General features: G+C 40.3%; 1 protein-coding gene across 5 annotated transcripts in view; it reads left to right on the top strand.

Moving 5' to 3' along the window:
* The window catches only part of CDK8 (cyclin dependent kinase 8), a 104265-nt gene extending 92584 nt beyond the window's left edge, over positions 1-11681 (top strand). For 3 of the 5 annotated variants that reach the window (XM_059903473.1, XM_059903477.1, XM_059903478.1), the window contains 7 exons: positions 877-1020; positions 3473-3542; positions 4354-4426; positions 7029-7126; positions 7744-7822; positions 7946-8104; positions 10403-11681. In XM_059903473.1, the coding sequence (XP_059759456.1) occupies positions 877-1020; positions 3473-3542; positions 4354-4426; positions 7029-7126; positions 7744-7822; positions 7946-8104; positions 10403-10528 (749 nt within the window). In that variant the 3' untranslated portion in view covers positions 10529-11681. The remainder of the gene's footprint in view (positions 1-876; positions 1021-3472; positions 3543-4353; positions 4427-7028; positions 7127-7743; positions 7823-7945; positions 8105-10402) is intronic. The other 2 variants (XM_059903475.1, XM_059903476.1) reach the window with 2 other exon arrangements.
* Positions 11682-17545: the final 5864 nt, after the last annotated feature.

The following is a 17545-nucleotide window of genomic DNA, read 5'->3' on the forward strand; positions in this document are numbered from 1 at the left end:
AAGAATTTAATATGAATGAAAGTTAGCCTGTATCTTAAAGTGAGTGAAGGAAATTTGTTGTATAAAGAGGAATCCATTTGCCTGGCTTTTAAATAATTCTTATGAATTTGTCACCTCTGTGCCTATTTTTAAATAGGTAGTATTTTGCCCCATATTTTCTTGTCTTTATTAAATACAAAGTCTGACTCTGCTATAGCATGGAGAAACACTTGAACAAAAAGCTCTTCCAGTATAAATGCTGTTTCATTAGAATATTTGAGGCTAGGCATTGTCTTTTTCTTGTTGGAACAGTACCTTGCTAACTAGTGCTAACATGGCAGGATAATTGTTAAGCTTCACAAATTAATAAGTACATAAACTAGATAGCAATAAAAAATATTTTTTACCTCAAAAAATGGTGCTGATTGTTTTTGGCAAGTATGCACAATTTCACAGGCTGTTTGGGTTTTCTGTTTGTTTATTTTTTTGTTTCGCTTTATTTGTTTATGGTTCCCATGCTCCAGCTGCAGCTTTGTATGTATTTCACAGATAAGGTAATGTTTGAAGCACTTAAACTCACCAAAATTTTTAGGTAATAAATTTGATTAAACTTGGACTGAAATCGCTGGGTGGGATGGAGGTTTAACAGGGAATGAAACACTGGGGTGGGTGGGGTGGGAATATGTATGTACAGACAATAGTCCTTGATATTTGTAATTGCTTAGGAATTAATATGGCTTATTAGGGGAGAAAAAGAGCTAAAAAACACTCCCTGCCAACATAAAAATGCATTTTCTTTTGGAAAGAACCACTTTATTTTCCTCCTTTCTTTTTCTTTTTTCCTTTCCTTTTTTTTCTTTTCTTTTCCTTTTTTTTTTCTTTCTTTTTGTTTTAAAGATATTTGGGCTATAGGGTGTATATTTGCAGAACTACTAACGTCAGAACCAATATTTCACTGTCGACAAGAGGACATCAAAACTAGTAATCCTTATCACCATGACCAGCTGGACAGAATATTCAATGTAATGGGATTTCCTGCAGGTACACATGTTTTTGTTTTTGTTTTTAAATCACTGTTGTTTGAACTTAGATATCTTCATTGGAAAGGTGTATATTTTTAGCTGATGAAAGCTACTCTTACTCAATTCTCTGTGTTGATGACTTGCATTAATCAAAGACCCATAGAAATAGCAAAGTTTGTAGAGTTCACATATTAGCATAAAAATATTTAGGGGTTTCTTGAACTTGCAGGGTGTATTTTTGTTTCATTTTGGTTTTTGGTTTTGTTTTGTTTCATATTTAAAATGATTGCAATATCTGTATTTAGAAGGTGCCTTTAGTTCTCACCATTGGAGATGAAATAAAATTCAGTAGTATGTATTTTTGTCTGGCAGTATATATAATAATGTCATTACTTGGTATTTGATTACAAATTTTGAACAGTATTTCTGTTTAGGGCACTGTGCAGTACATTGTATTGAATAACAGTGTTTTTTGCTGTATAACTCTTGTCAGTAAGAACATTCTTTGAAGTTAGAACAGTCAGGATGTGAGTGAAGGGCTCACATTGCGCAGCGACCGTGCCTGCACTGATTGCAGCAGGGAGGGAGTTGTTGGGTGTCCCGTCACAGGCTTTAGATCTCTAGCTGCGTCCTGGTCCCTTGTGCCACAGGACAGCCGCTCATCACTCCCCAGAAACTCTGCCCAGAGGTCCAGAATAAAGAAAATTTGTTTAAAACCCCTACATAGTTCTGGCTAGTCAAGTACTTACTAGAAGTTGTTTCTTATTATGAATTTTTCTTGGGTCAGTAACTCAAAACTAATACAGAAATATCTGGGAGTTATAATTCCACATCCCTTGTAAGTGTTAATTATCAGTAAATGCAGAATAACTACCTTTCTCCAAAATTGACTGACATTTCTACAAAGATTGCTTTGTTGTGATGGGAATTTCATTTATTCACTAAATATTTATTTATTGAGCACCTGCCATGTTTCAGGCACTGTGTTAAATATGAAATATTGTCCATATAACAGACATGAATCTTGCCCTCTTGGAGTTGACATTGAACTGCTCTAAGGAGAATGTTGAGAGAATGGGAGTAGTTTGAGTAGGTGGGGAGAATGGCCATTTCTTCCCACCTCTGAATGCACCCATCATTTCAGAGGCCCCAGGGGAAAGAGCATGGCTTACAGGGGTGGAGCTGGGGGCAGCCTCCATTGGTGATGGTTCTAAAATGGTTCTTAGTATGTGGTCCCACAGTTAGGGTAGGCTTAGCTTATAAGGAACCTAAAAGGCAGGCAGCAGAATTTAGACTTACGCTAAAGAATGAGACTCTATGATAAGTTCTTGAGAACTAGTGACATGGTTTATGTTCAATTTTAGACAGATGAGTATGGCAGGGGTATGTAAAAATCAATTTAAGAGAGGTAGCTCAAGTCAGGAAACCAGCTGCTTACCTGTAGCAGTACTCCAGGTATAAAGTGATTTGGATGGAGAAGAAAGAATAAAGGTATAATTTTTGACAGGAAGCATGTAATTGAGGAAAGAATAAAAGATTATCTCAGGATTTCTAGCTTGAGAAATTGACAAAAATAGAAATTGAACAAGGAAGTAGTTAAGGAGAAAATGCCATTTAGGAATTTAAAGTATGTGTTTAGTTTACAATATGTGATATCTGTGGAGGTTAGGTAGCAAATATTTTTATAAGTCAGTTGAAAGAAAGGCAAACCTCTGAAGGTCATTTAAAAGCTGAAGTGGTGTGAAGCTAGCTGGTAGAGTGCAGGCACCTGTGGGATGGCAGTGACGTGCCCTGAGGGTGACAGCAAGCTTCTAAAAAGACGTGTGGTGTCTGAGTAGCTCTAATGCCAGCAAGACTGATTGAGGCATTTCCCACCTAATGTATCCAGTAGCTGGAAACTAGCCAAGGCACCAGCTGACTTGTTAATATGCTAGTTACATCCTACTCTGTTCCATTTCAAAGAGCTGCTACTGCTTACCTTGATGACCACATAAACCAGTGTATTTAATGAGGGGAAAGTGGGGAGGGCCATAGGAAAAGAAGTACAGCTTAAAGCTACTGAGGGGGAAGATAATACAGTTATTGTTGAGGAGATTGGGTGCTGATTTAACCAAGAAATTTGGTGGGACAAAAGTGGTTTTACAAATAGAAATAGAACTATTAAATAACAGAAATATTTATTTATAACTTGTTCCTCTGTTGTTACAGAAATTGAGGTAACTTATAGTAAAACATAAAGAAAGTAGGCATTCAAAAAATGAAGTTAAAAAGAGATAGATTGAACTCAGTACAAGGTATGGGGAATTGCATTTACATGTTTAAGATGTTTACTATAGCTGACCATTTATTTGAAGTCTGTGCTTTCATGGAAGTTAAAAGTATAGGACAGGTAATGAAAAGTGAAGTAACCTTTATTAATTCTTGAGAATAGGAACCTAGACAATATAAAATTGTATCAATGTATTTCACAGATAAAGATTGGGAAGATATAAAAAAGATGCCTGAACATTCAACATTAATGAAAGATTTCAGAAGAAATACGTAAGTTGGAAAGAAAATAGACCTTTCATTGATTTTTGCTTTTCTAGAATTCTCCATATAAGATTGAATACTCAACATGGTAGAATACTCAACACAAGATTATTTTATTGAATAACTTTACTTATGTACTCTAATAAATATTTTTGCATTATGATAGTCTTCATTTCTTAAGATGTTTGAATGGTGATAGAAAGAAGGTGAATATCTCATATTAGCAGCTGATTTGGATATGAGAAAAAAAGTCAGTTCATTTCTTTCCATATTTATTACTTTCTGGAAGCTGTGCATCCGTGGAAAGTATCGTAGCTGAAGCAGTAAGAGACTGAAATAAACAAACCTTGCTTATAGCCACCTGCCTACCCACCCAGGTTGTGTTGTAAATTTAAGTAAGTTTTAATGGAGAAGAAGGAATATTTCATTTATTCTTAATGTAAGATCAAGGGGATTGGGAGAGGGAGTTTATAGACCTGTGACAAATTTTTTAAAATTTGTATTTATTTTAAACTTACTAGTAAGGCTGAGTTAAACTCTTGACCCATATGTTATTTAAGATAATTGTTGAGATAGCATTCATGTGAACAAAGCCAAACAGTGTGTATATTATTCATGAAATTATCTTGCATTTAATCCGTAGTATCCATTCAGAAGTGACTAGTGTGAATACTGAATGAAATATAAAATTGATTGAATACCATTTGCAATATATGTTCTGTGTCGGTTATCATTAAAATAATTCTGTTTGGAAAAACTTCAGCCAATGTAAAATTAACCTCATATGTAATATAGCTATTTCATAGTATTTCTCTTTCAGGTACACCAACTGCAGCCTTATCAAGTATATGGAAAAACATAAAGTTAAACCAGATAGTAAAGCATTCCACTTGGTAAGCATTAGAGAAGGGTACTAAACAGTACTAATGCATTTTTTTCCCCCTGTTAATAAGCCCAACCTGAGGCTTTTTGGAGTCAATTTCTGTGGTTACTCAGCACTCTTAGAGTTCTTTAATAGTAATACTAATGCAGAGATCTCGTTGGTGCGTATAGTAAAGATATCAAATACTTGTTTTTCTAAACCCATTAATTAATTAGAAAAATTAATTAATTAGAATTTCTAATTAATTAGAAAATTAATACTAATTTTTCTAAACATTAATTCACAGACTTAATGTTTGGTTACATTAGATTTTCTAAAGAGAGTCAGTGTACCAAGTCTGTCAAGTCATTTTTAAAATTCCATTTATTGGTTTTCATCAGTTATTTTAAAATTTCAAAGAAGAATCAAGATGAAAACAATCCCACTGTTCAGAAATGAGTTTTACAGATTATCTCTTTCTAAGTTTACCTCTTATAGACTTGGCTGTTAAAGGTCCTTCAGGGACCCTTATGTGCTTTTCCTGGAAGAATATGAGAAATGTAGTATATAGATAGTATATAATGGAAAAATGATTTGACCTAGAATCTAAATGAATCTGCACTATCAAGGTAATTTGTGACATTATATTCAACTCTTGTCAATTTAAACTTGTTTACAATAAACTTTCTGTTTTTACATCATAACAATTAAAAATGTTTTTCAGTTTTATGGTTTTTCAAAAAAAGTAATATAAAGGGGGAATTTGGGGAAGCGGGTTATATTTTGCTAGGCTTTAAATTCTTTTAATCCTTTATTCCCAGTATTTTTAAATGAGTTCATTAAATGGGACTTTTTTTACTTTGAAAGGATTAAACTTTCCTTTATTACAGTACCAGGCCCCTTGGCAAATATTTCTTGTATTTCTGCTTTTTCTTCTCCTTCTCCTCTTCTGCTTCTGCATCTTCTTTAGTAATTTTTTTATCACGTTATGTATCATACATTTCATATCTAATCAGCGATTTAAAAAGCAGTGCTTAACTGACCATATTACCACACAATGTATTATTATCCAAATCATGGCTTCTTATAATGTACTTAAAATAGTACCCAAATTGGAAGGTAAGTTAGATCCTTCAAAGTTATGGCCTTATTTATTCTAAAAAAATAATGGTAATAGTGGTAGAACAAAAGTCACAATTTAGGAGAATTATCTTACATCCCCCCAATTCACTGCTACTCAGTCTAGTCTGAGGAGACTCTCGCTACCACCACCACTAAAACTGTAGAGAGAGAGGCTTCCTTTACAGCTTACTTGCTTGTTTTTACTGGGGTGACCTATCTTGGGTGGTTCCATCTGAAAGCTCTAATACAATTCCATTAAAACTGTTGAATATTTTAAGTAGCAAATGCATGCTTTTCCTTTCAATCTCAAAATAAATTGTGCTTCCACTGAAATATCAGCTCATTAAAATTAAAGTCTCAGCATCCCAGCATTTCATCTGCATTTAAAAATATTTTCTGTCTGTTTGTTCTCTGATTGTGTCATCTCCCACTGTCTCCACATGTCTGCTAGTTGCTTGGTTTTCAGAGTGTGGTCATAGGTTAGCAGTACCAGAGACATCTGGGAGTTAGGAAGTGCTCCAGGGATGACTCTGGTATACTCTAAAGCCTGGAAAACACTGCATTAGATCAGAGATCATAAGCTAAGAGACTACTGTTTAGGTCATCTCTTAAATCACATATTAACATCAAATACTTTAGTTCATAGAGCCTTCAGTAAATTATATTTCAGCCGAAAGATACTGAGTTTTCACATTAGTGTGACATTGCTTTATGTAATAATAGTAATAATAATGGCTAACACTTATATAGTGCTTTCTTTGTGCCCGGCACTGTTATAATTGCTTTCCACATATTAACTCATTTAATTCTGAAAATAAACTTATGATAAAAGGTACTGTTTTTAATTTCCACTTGAGAAATGGGGTTACAAAGTGGTTAAGTAACTTGTTCAGAATCTCTCAACTAATAAATTCATAGCCACACCTCTGCACTTTACGAGCTCTGTGCCAGCCACCACACTTATTCAGACCAGCGCAGAGCTGTCAGGAGGACTCGGACGGCCGCGCTGCCTGGTAGGGCAGCTCCAGCCACGTGTGCTTGCTGGCATGACTGAGAAACTGATTTCTTAATTGGTTATTAATTAATTTTTAATTTGGTTTAATTTGCTTATAATTCATTTAGATTTAAATCTAAATAGCCACATGTGGCTGGTGTATTATTTGTGTTATAATAAGTTTTCCCCTTAACAGAAAATACAAGAATGTTAGTCCCATTTTAAATTGGATATAGCAATTTAGGGAAAAGGTCATTGGTTTAGAGTAAGAAGACATAAGTTTAGTTACTTCTTGTAGGAGAACCAAGTGAGATAATGAGTCTTCGAATGACTAAAATGTGAATTATTATATTAAATGGAACAATTGGGAGATTTTTTTTTTTTTTAGTTTGGGGGAATAAATACCCTCCAAATTCTGGTGTTAGTCATCAAAAAACATATGCCTCCCAAAAATGTGCCAAAGGGTATAAAACTAAGAGAAGTAATGCAGTGATGTGTTTATGATTTGTGGTTTCAGCTTCAGAAGTTGCTTACCATGGACCCAACAAAGCGAATTACCTCAGAGCAGGCTATGCAGGACCCCTATTTCCTAGAAGACCCACTTCCTACATCAGAGTAAGTGATCAATTTATTAACTCACTAGCATGATAGACTTTTTTGGTGCATGCTTTCTTGCAGTTGTCAGCTCCAGGTTGCCATTGCTCTTACATGGGGACCCAAGGAGATCCTTATGAGAAGTGAAGAATGAGCTCTGATGACTGAAGTGTCGTCAGGGGTTTTACAGCTGTCACTCCCTCAGACTCCCTGGGCTGGCTCACTGCTTTTGCAGTTACAGTATTGTGTTCCAGTTGCAAACTCCATTCCCAAATACATTTGTGTTTCCATACTCTCATTTTAAATGCAGTTGGGAGAGTAAAATAATGACATTCCAGCTGGAATCTATCTTTTGGTTGTGGTGATAAAAAAGGAGCCTGGGATCAAAGAAGAAAGCTGAGTCCTATCAGATGATTATTGATTATTTTTATACAATGAAAAGCCCTCCCCTGGCCTGCTGTGATGTCACTGCTTAGAAGAAGAGATTCATTGTGTCACAGCGGCATGAAAGGTGCTTATATCACAAATAAGCAGGCAGAGAGTCCATCTTAAAAGATGAAAACAAAAACCACTTAAATGAAGCATTTGAAATATCGATTAGGATACCCGAAATCACTTTTCTTTTTTCTTATGATCAGCGTTTTTGCCGGTTGTCAAATCCCTTACCCCAAGCGAGAATTTTTAACAGAAGAGGAACCTGATGACAAAGGAGACAAAGTAAGTATTAAAGCGCGCTTGGCCACTTCTTGTTTAATTCGGTGCCGCTCTGCCATTTCCTGGCTCGGACATGTTCTGTTCCCCTCCTGAGCTGGACTGTATTTTTGTGTTTAACCACTTGAGAAGAACCAGCAGCAGCAGCAGGGCAACAACCACACGAATGGGACCGGCCACCCCGGGAACCAGGACGGCAGCCACACCCAGGGACCCCCGCTGAAGAAAGTGAGAGTCGTCCCTCCTACCACTACCTCAGGTGGACTGATCATGACCTCAGACTATCAGGTACTTCCCGTCTGTTTCTCATTGACCTGCCATGTCGGTATTGCATGTGGGCTTGTGACCACTGGAAAATGCGACGTAGTTAAGAAAGTACCGACCTTTACATGCCTGGGAAACACGTTGACGTGAAGCGTTATTGGCATTGAAAGTACTTGGTGGTACAGTAGAGGGGGCTTAGCCAGACTTGACATGATCAGACTTAAATTACGCCATTCATTAACTCTGTGACCTTGGACAAGGCTTTAGTTTCTCATCTGTAACATGAGACGGGCGAAGCCTAACCTGCCGTTGCCGTGGGAACAGCTGTGGTGAACTTCAGCACCCAGCGTACAGTGGGCGCTCAGGAAGTGATGTCTGTCGTTTCTGAAACCACAGTGATTAAGGACTCAGGCTTCCAAATCCCAGCCCCGCCACTGACTTGTGGGCAGACTTGAGTAGGTGATTGAGATGTTCTCAGTTTCATCATTTGTCGGATGGATGTAGATAATGGTCAGCGTGAGGCTGTGGTCAGGATTACGTGAGCGGACGTGAGCTAAGGACAGCGGCCAGCCCGACTGACAGGCATGTAATAGATGACAGCACTCACCTTGTTCATTCTTATTATCGTCGTCGTCATTAGAATTATTAGTCGCGTTCGCAGGGCGCAGGACACACTTCCTGAGTGCTGGTGGGGGTGCTGGTGGTGACTGTGATCACGGGAAGAGCTTGCCGAGTACTTACCATGTGCCAGCTCTTCTACTAAGTATGAAGCAGACATCCTTCCCTCCAAGCGTTACAACTCTGTGAGGTCAGCGTTATCGTCGTTTCAGAAAACTGAGGCTCTACTCTAGAGGTTAAACCCCTTTCCCGCGTTCACCCCGCGAGCTGGAGGTAGACCCAGCACGCAGACTCAGATCTGCTGGGGTGGCTCCGATGCCACTTGTGGATCCTCTCAAGTGACAGGGTCACAGGCCCTTTGCAGACAGGCCCATTTGGAACATTGTGTAGCACCTCCCTGCTGGTTCTAATCCTCTTCTCAACTGATCTGGATTTCAGTGTGGAAGCATACTGAAAACGTGACCAATTAGACTTATTTCCCTACTAAAAGAGAGAAAGAGGTCTTAGTAAACTAGTACGGCTCCCAGAGCCTGCGACTACACCTCAAGAAGTAGATATGAACTCTTTGCTATGGTTAACGGGAGGTCCAGCCCACCAAAGCCTGGGAATCATTGTCTGCCTGAGTAGTAACTGTCCTCCAGTAAGCTCGCAGACAGGCGTCTTGCGGGTTGACGTTTGCTCCAGTACCTTTTCCTCCCCACCTGGAGGGAGAGAACGCACCTCTCGGCACAAGGATTGTTTGCACACTCAGGTGGTGCGTCCTGAGCATGAAAATGAAGCAGGGTGGGGCATGTTGCTGTGCTTCTGTTTGTTGAAGTTATTATTGTGGTGGTTTTTGTGCGTGGTTTCAAAAATAGTATTTCTGACTACAATTTCACATGTCCACTCTTTTTAAAATGTTATTTTTGCTAGGGTTGGCAGAATTTCAAATTACATGATTTATTAAACATGCTCTGAAAGAAGAAAGTATTAAATTATGGTTAATATTTCGTAGTGTTTGTCTTGGGGAACTAACAGTATGAGAGAGAGGTGCAGGAGTGGGAATAGGAATACAAGAGATCAAAACTAGAGGACTCTGAACTCTGCCCCTTGCGCTGTTTCTAGAATTGAGAATACCACTCTTCCTACATTTTAATAATTGTAACTTTACTTTTGTATATCGCTTGTAGCAGAAAGTAAGATTCATTAATGTAAAGGGCATAAAAATATCTAATGCTGAAGAAATGATTCTGCGGTACCCTTTTTTGTCATACTCATTTTTGTTCTTTAGTCATGCGTGTGTTGAGAGTTTTCTATTGAAGAAACAAGCGTGTAGATTAGCTTTGAATTTCTTAATGTACACATCATTAAGTTCAAGAGTAAGCATCGCAGGCAAGTTAGTTATTATTTATCAGGCAAATACAAAACAGCATAAAAGGGAGTTCCTGTTATAGAAAAAAAAATGAACTGCACAGCACAGTAGTAAGACTCAGCCTAGTGTTATTTCACCAGCAATACGTCTGACCTTCATAAAGAAAAGCTGATATTAAAAGATTTGGGGGTTTTGTCATTTTCATTCTAAAGCCAATACATAGCACAAGACTTTTAAAATTCTTACTGCCGTGAAATAGAAGACACTTCAAACACACATAAGCCTTGCTGGCTCAGGATGCAGCCAGCGCGTAGAACGCCTGAGTCACCTGTGCCCTCCCTCTCCTTTTCCAGCGTTCCAACGCACATGCTGCCTACCCCAACCCTGGACCAAGCACATCACAGCCACAGAGCAGCATGGGATACTCAGCTACCTCCCAGCAGCCTCCACAGTACTCTCACCAGACACACCGCTACTGAGCCGCGTCGGACACTGTCCATGCACTGTCGCTGTGCTGCAGGGCGGCCTGCGGCTCTCGGCGGGAACCTGGAAGGGGCCATGAGAATGTGCTGTGCAGCCACGTAGTCAAGTGTCCGGTAGCCGAGTTCCACCACTTTTCACAGATTGGGGTAGTGGCTTCCAAGTTGTACCTTTTTGGAGTTAGACTTGAGAAGAAAGTGCTAGCACAGTTTGTGTTGTGGGTTTGCTACTTCCATAGTTTACTTGACATGGTTCAGACTGACCAATGCATTTTTTTCAGTGACAGTCTGTAGCAGTTGAAGCTGTGAAACGTGCTAGGGGCGAGCATTTGTCGTTGTATGTGGTGAATTCTTCCCGTGTAACAACATTATCTGACCAATAGTACACACACACACAAAAGTTTTAACTGGTACTTGAAACATACAGTATATGTTAACAAAGTAACCAAGACTCAAAATGAGATTCTTTCGGTACACCTTTCATTTTAGTGTCTTAACAGTGGGTTGATTTCATTTTCTACATTAATCAGTGTTTTTTGACCAAGAATATTGCTTGGAATTCTTTGAAAGTACAAGAAGCCACATAGTTTTTCCAGGAAGGTTTCAAAACTCCCAAAGATTGATTTCCAACTTATGAGTTTGTTTTTACTTTTAATCTATGACTTGACTGGTATTAAAGCTGCTATTGATAGTAATTAAATATGTTGTCATTGATATAAACCTGTTTGGTTCAGCAAACAAACTAAAATGATTGTCATAGACAGTGTTTTATTTTTCCTGTTGGTGTTGCTGATTTGTGAGCATGCTTTAAAGATGAAAAAAGCATGAATGATAACTTCCTTAAAAAGGTGCGGCATCCAATTCAGATATTTTGTCCTGATTTTAAAGCTGGTTGGTGTAGTGCTACTAAAATTTTGTTCAGTTCATTTTCTTTTTTAAAACTTGTTCGCACGTTGTTTAGGGTGCCCTTACTTCAGCAAAGGAGAAGGAGTAGGAGAGCCTTAGAATTTTTGAGGAAAAAGAAAACCTATAACATACAATGTACTGTATCAAACTATTTTACATGAATGACACAAGTATTCTGAATTTAAAAAAATTGAACATTGTTAAAAACAAGGTGTTATGTAATAAATTTATTTTTCATAAATCAAAATATGGAGTCAGTTGTATTTTTATATACACAAAGGTGTTTTATTTTAAAATGTGCCTTAACAGGTGGCCTCTAAATAAATCTCTTCAGTTGTTTTCATTAACAATATCTATATCGTCTGCCTCCATAATGAAGTAATGACTTATGGTTTAGATACGGATTCTTTTCTCTGTTACACTTGGTGCTATAATACAAGATGTGAAATAGACACCTTTCTAATTGAAAGAAATCATAATGAGCCTTCCATTTCTAGAATAATGCCTAATTCTGTGATACGCTGAGCCCACTTTGACTCTTTTATCCCAATAATTATTTTTACTCCCTCCTTTGGCACAAAATACAGAAGATTAAGAAACTACCATACTCCTTTTCTTAAAACTTCAATTCATTCATATAAAACTATTCTAAAACATTTTAAGAACTGAGGAATTCCGATACTGGGTGGCCTGACCCTAATGGTAACGGTAATCTTTAGGAGCTGAATCCGTGTTTCCATGTTGACTCTTCCCGCCCCAGTTCACGCACACGATGCCCAGATCTGGCTACAGAGTTCCCCCGCTGTGTCACTGCCGTCAGTCTTACCCGTATTTCCCTTCCGCTCTGATTGTCTTCTGCTTTTTTCTCCCTGCCTTTAATGAAGTGCTTTTAAACTTAGTGTGTATGAGAATCATCTGGAGTTTTCTGTCTTCTCGGGGTCTGGCCCCCGAGGTTGTTTCGGTAGGGTTGGGGTGGAACATGGAATCCTCGATTTTAACAAGGTCCCCAGTTGGTTCTGATGCAGTAGTTGAGGGACACGCACGAGGAACGCTCCCAGGCTGGTCTAAAGCTTGAGCAAACAGTAGCAGTTAAGTGGCTCGGAGAGACGACTGCTCTGTTGACAACCATCTTCTCCTGCATGAATTTCAAAAAGCAAAACCCACAATAACAAGTTCCACCTGAAGTGCTGGAAACTTCTCGGGCACGGTCCTCAGATTTCTTTATTCCTTTATCAGCCCCCATTCTCTGAGCAGCCCTGCCCAGTGTTGCTGGTGACCATCGAATTCACAAGCCCAGCCTCTTTCCTCCCTGAGCTGCAGACTCATGTATTTAACTGCGTCTGTGACAGACGACAGACGCCCACACCTGCCGTGGTTCTCTAGCCTGCTCCCTGGCTCTGCTTCTCCACGTAGCACCTCTGACCCACACCTGACTGCTTTCTGTCCCTTCCCTATTCCATCCCAGGCCTCTCCTCTTCACCCTTGCTCCCTGGCTGCCGAGTCCCAGATTCCCAGCCCAGACCTGCCTGGCATATCTGACCCATGACTCAGTTTCTCTCTAGACTGAACGTATCCAAACTTGACTCCTGCCTCGACCGTCCAGCCTGCTGTCCTGCAGACTTACCCGCCTTCCCAGTTGTCCGAGCCACAGGGAAACCTTGGCTCCAGACACATGCACGCCCACACCCCCGTCCACCCCACACGCGGCTTTTCCTTCAGTGGCTCCCAGCCGCTGTCTCCTCCCCCTTCCCTGCCCCTGTCTTCTTCGTCACAGCAGCCTGGGCTCCTCCTGCCGTTCCTCCTCTCACCCCCATCCGTGGCAGCCAGACCCCTTACTGTGCCCAGCGAGGCCCTGCGTGTCCTGCCGTGTCTTTCCCATCCCGTCACCTGCTCGCTCCAGCTCCAGCGCTGTCCTCGCTGTTCCTGGAAGCTGCCACGCGCTTGTGGTCTCGAGACTTCTGCACTTCCTATTCCATCCGCGTCTGTCTCTCCCCAGCTTCTCGGCTTCCTCCCTCACCTCTTTCAGGTCGGCTCGAATCTTATCTTATTAAAGGCTCCCCCTTGCACTGTGTGTAAGACTGCAGCCTGTCCCCGTCTCCCCACACCAGCCAGCATCCTGCCGCCTTGGCCCGGCTTTATTTCCCTACACAGCGCTGACCATCACTAACATACACTTGCTTCTTGTTTTTCCTCGCCGGCCCCCCCAGAAGATAAACTCCACAAAGGCAGGTTTTTTTTTTTTTTTTAAATGGAAATATTATTGACATACAACACTGTGTAAGTTTAAAGTGTACAGTGTGTTGATTTGATACACGTGATTCCACCCATATGACATTCTCATCTGGGAAAAGGCAAAAGGAATCTGGGAAAAGGCAAAACCATGAGGTTGGAAAACAGAACAGTGGTTGCCGGGGTGCAAGAGTGAGATAGGCATTGACTGCAAAAGGACGTGTGGGAATTTCTCTGAGTGATGCAGCCGTTCTGTATCTTGATTTTTGCTGTGCAAGTGAATGCAAAAATCCTCAGAACTGTGTAGGTGAGTCTTAGTGGTTTTAAATTCAGCCTTAATAAAAAACAAATAGAAGAAAAAAAAAGCCAACAAAATCTAGTGTTGGCAACTGGAATGCTCATACATTACTGGTGGGAATATAAAAAACAGCCATTTTGGGAAACAATTTGATGGTTCCTTATAAAGTTAAACATATACTTATCATATGACCCTGCAGTCACACTCTAGGGTATTTACCCAATGGAAATGAAAACATGTCCACACAATAGTCTGTACATGCATGTTCAAAATACCTTTATATTATAGCCCACAAATGGATGTCTATTAACAGATGAATAGATAAATTGTGAGATATCCATGCAGTGAAATAAATTATTCAGCAATAAAAAATGAACGTTTGGTAGAATCTTGATTGTAGTGGTGGTTACACTTGCACATACATACGTTTTTCAAAACAAATCAAACTGTACACTTTAAATTGGTGATTGGTATATAAATTGCGCCTTAAACTTGATTTAAAATCTAGTATTTGTAAAGCATTTAGCACATGCCTGGCTTTTAAGTGTACATTAAATGTTAGCTATTATTAGTGTTTTCTCCAAATGGAAATATGACTTTTTTCTGAAGACTTATAGTATGACCTAGTTCTAGCAGATAAGTTAAACTTGGAGTCGTTTCATGACCAAACGTTTCCTAGCCTCTCATGAATCAGCTTAGAATGTTTAAATGAGCGAAACGGAGAGCTAGCGCATTGATAATCCCAAGGCTGGAATATTCAAAGGTCCCCCTGAATTCAGTAGTCTTTATAGAGATTTTTTTTTTTTTTAATTCTGCAAGGGTTAGGGGCTCCTGCTTTTCTAAAGTGTTACTAAACAATTAATACAATCTCCATCTCACTTAGGGACGGCTGTGAATTTGCTCATAACCTGAATGTTCTTTGAGCGAGCAAGAGAGTTGAATTCACCAGATACTTACTGAGCGTTTGGTTTGTGTTTGATAGTCCGTTAGGACTTGTAGCCAAACAGAACTGAAGCAAACCGCAATCGCTATCCTCAAACACTCAAGGAACTATATGTACATTTAACTGAGGAGTCAGGATACACATAGGAAACACAGTAGTGGACGCCATTACGGGATCAAGCACTAAACAAAGGGCCGGGAACCATGACTCTCCTGTCTTGAGAGGAAGCGGCACCGTGGGAAGGGTTTTGGGGTGGGGAGGATTGGTGTGGAGCATCCGAAGAACACGGGGCTTGGGGTCAGAAGACCCAGGTCTTGGCCCTGCCGCTTACTTAATGTCAGCCTTGGTCAAGTCATTCACCTTTTCCAAGCCCCTGTCAATAATAAGAATTGTAATAATAACAATGATGTTTTCACTGTCACAGAAATGCCAAAAGGCATTGTGTAAAGCAAACTATGCATCACGCTTCAAAGTTGCATAATTAGCTTTATTATCTCAGCTGGCCCCTAAAGTAACAGCGAATGCCTACCATGTGACAGGCACTACGTGAAGCATTTTACACATAGGATTACTCCTCACGAAAGCTTTGTGAGTTAAGTATTATTTTCCCCCATTCTGCAAATGAGAAAAATGAAGTTTGGAGAGCCCGTGCCCTGCTCAAACTCATTCAGCTGTGTGACCAAGTCAGATTTGCTTTACCTCTGCTTCCAGGCCTCAGAGAAAGGAATAAGCCTAGGAATGTCATACAGGGTGAAGTGTCCATTTGTCCAGAGCACAGAACATGTCCTGGGCAGCGGTAGCCAGAGATGAAATAAATAAGCTTGTGGGCTGCCAGCGAGGGCTGTTTTATTTTCAAATGAAGTCATTTCTTGGTGTGCTTTCCCATTTAAATTACAAAGTACAAAAAGAATTTGTATTTTACTAGTTACTGATCATGTCTCTTGAAAGCATACTCAACAATATAAGGGATTTTAAAACCTGACGCTGGTTCAATAGGCCCTAAAATCAGCTTGATTAATACGCGGTAATTGCTTTTCCAGTTGAATTTCTGCACTGGCGGAAAATATGCTCTACATAGGCAAAAACAGACAACTCAAATTTTTCTCTGATGTCGTCAGCGGCTTTCACTGTGCGAAGTCACGCGGGACTCCTGTGCACGTCAGACTCCTCCGGGCCCCTTCTTCCTCCAGCTGCTGTGTCCACATGGGCACAGTCACCACATGGGCACAGTCACCATGTTCGGGCAGGTGCTTTGCCGGGGCCCACGGCAGTGGAGCTTCTCTGATGCCTCATCCGTGCAGAATGCCCGTAGGACCCACTCTGAACTCAGGATACGAGGGGCAACTGATGCCCAGGGGGTTACCCTTGACCAATGGATTAAAAGAATCAATGGCGGACTTCCCTGGTGGCACAGTGGTTAAGAATCCGCCTGCCAATGCAGGGGACATGGGTTCGAGCCCTGGTCCGGGAAGATCCCACATGCCACGGAGCAACTAAGCCCGTGTGCCACAACTACTGAGCCCATGTGCCAGAACTACTGAAGCCCGCACGCCTAGAGCCCGTACTCCGCAACTAGAGAAACCACTGCAATGAGAAGCCCGCACACCGCAACGAAGAGTAGCCCCCACTCGCCGCAGCTAGGGAAAGCCTGCGTGCAGCAACGAAGACCCAACGCAGCCAAAAATAAGTAAATAAATGAATTAATTAATTTATAAAATTAAATTGAAAAATAAAATAAAAATTTTAAAAAATTAAAAAAAAAAAAAGAATCAATATGTAGATGCTTCCTCCTTTGATTTCCCAAAGCAGAACAGTTTGGAGAGGCATTTCGTAAGGCATTTTAGAAGGTCTTGACAGAACTGAGCACCAGTCACCCACGGTGGCAGCCAAATGAAAAATGCATCCTTGAATTAGTTTTCCTTCCTTGTTCTCTCCCTCATCTCACACTACTGCTCCCTGAGATCACATTCACACATAAATCAACTGCGCACAATGCTTTGTCTTGGCTTCTGCACTGGGGTAGCGTGGAATCCAGGCTAAAAAAGTGTGTTCAAAAGATGTCAGTGGTGAGGAATCCGTTGTTGGTCGAGCAGGTCGCGCTAAGCTGTGCTTCGCAGTAGTATCAGTTTACTAAGATTTTCCCTGTGCTAGTTTGGGATGAGCTACAGGTGGATCATTGGACTGGATTATGAAGAAGTTGGGGCCCTTGAACAGTATGGGAACAGTGTGTGTGTGTGTGTGTGTGTGTGTGTATATGTATATTTTTACATATATATACACACACTCATCTTCTTTATCCATTCATTCATCGATGGACACGTAGGTTCTTTCCATACCTTGGCTATTGTGAACAATGCTGCAATAAACACGAGGATGCAAATATCTCTTTGAGATACTGGTTTCATTTCCTTTAAATAGATACCCAGAAGTGGGATTTCTGGAACATACAGTAGTTGTATTTTTAATTTTTTGAGGAGCCTCCATACTGGTTTCCATAGTGGCAGTACCAATTATTGGGCTGGCCAGAAAGCTCGGGTTTTTCCATAACATAATGTAACAGAAAAACCCAAACAAACTTTTCGGCCAACTCACTACACTCCCACCAGCAGGTGCACAGGGGCTCCCTTTCTCCACATCCTCA

The sequence above is a fragment of the Balaenoptera ricei genome, chromosome 18, assembly GCF_028023285.1.
Source record: "Balaenoptera ricei isolate mBalRic1 chromosome 18, mBalRic1.hap2, whole genome shotgun sequence".
Lineage (NCBI taxonomy): Eukaryota > Metazoa > Chordata > Mammalia > Artiodactyla > Balaenopteridae > Balaenoptera > Balaenoptera ricei.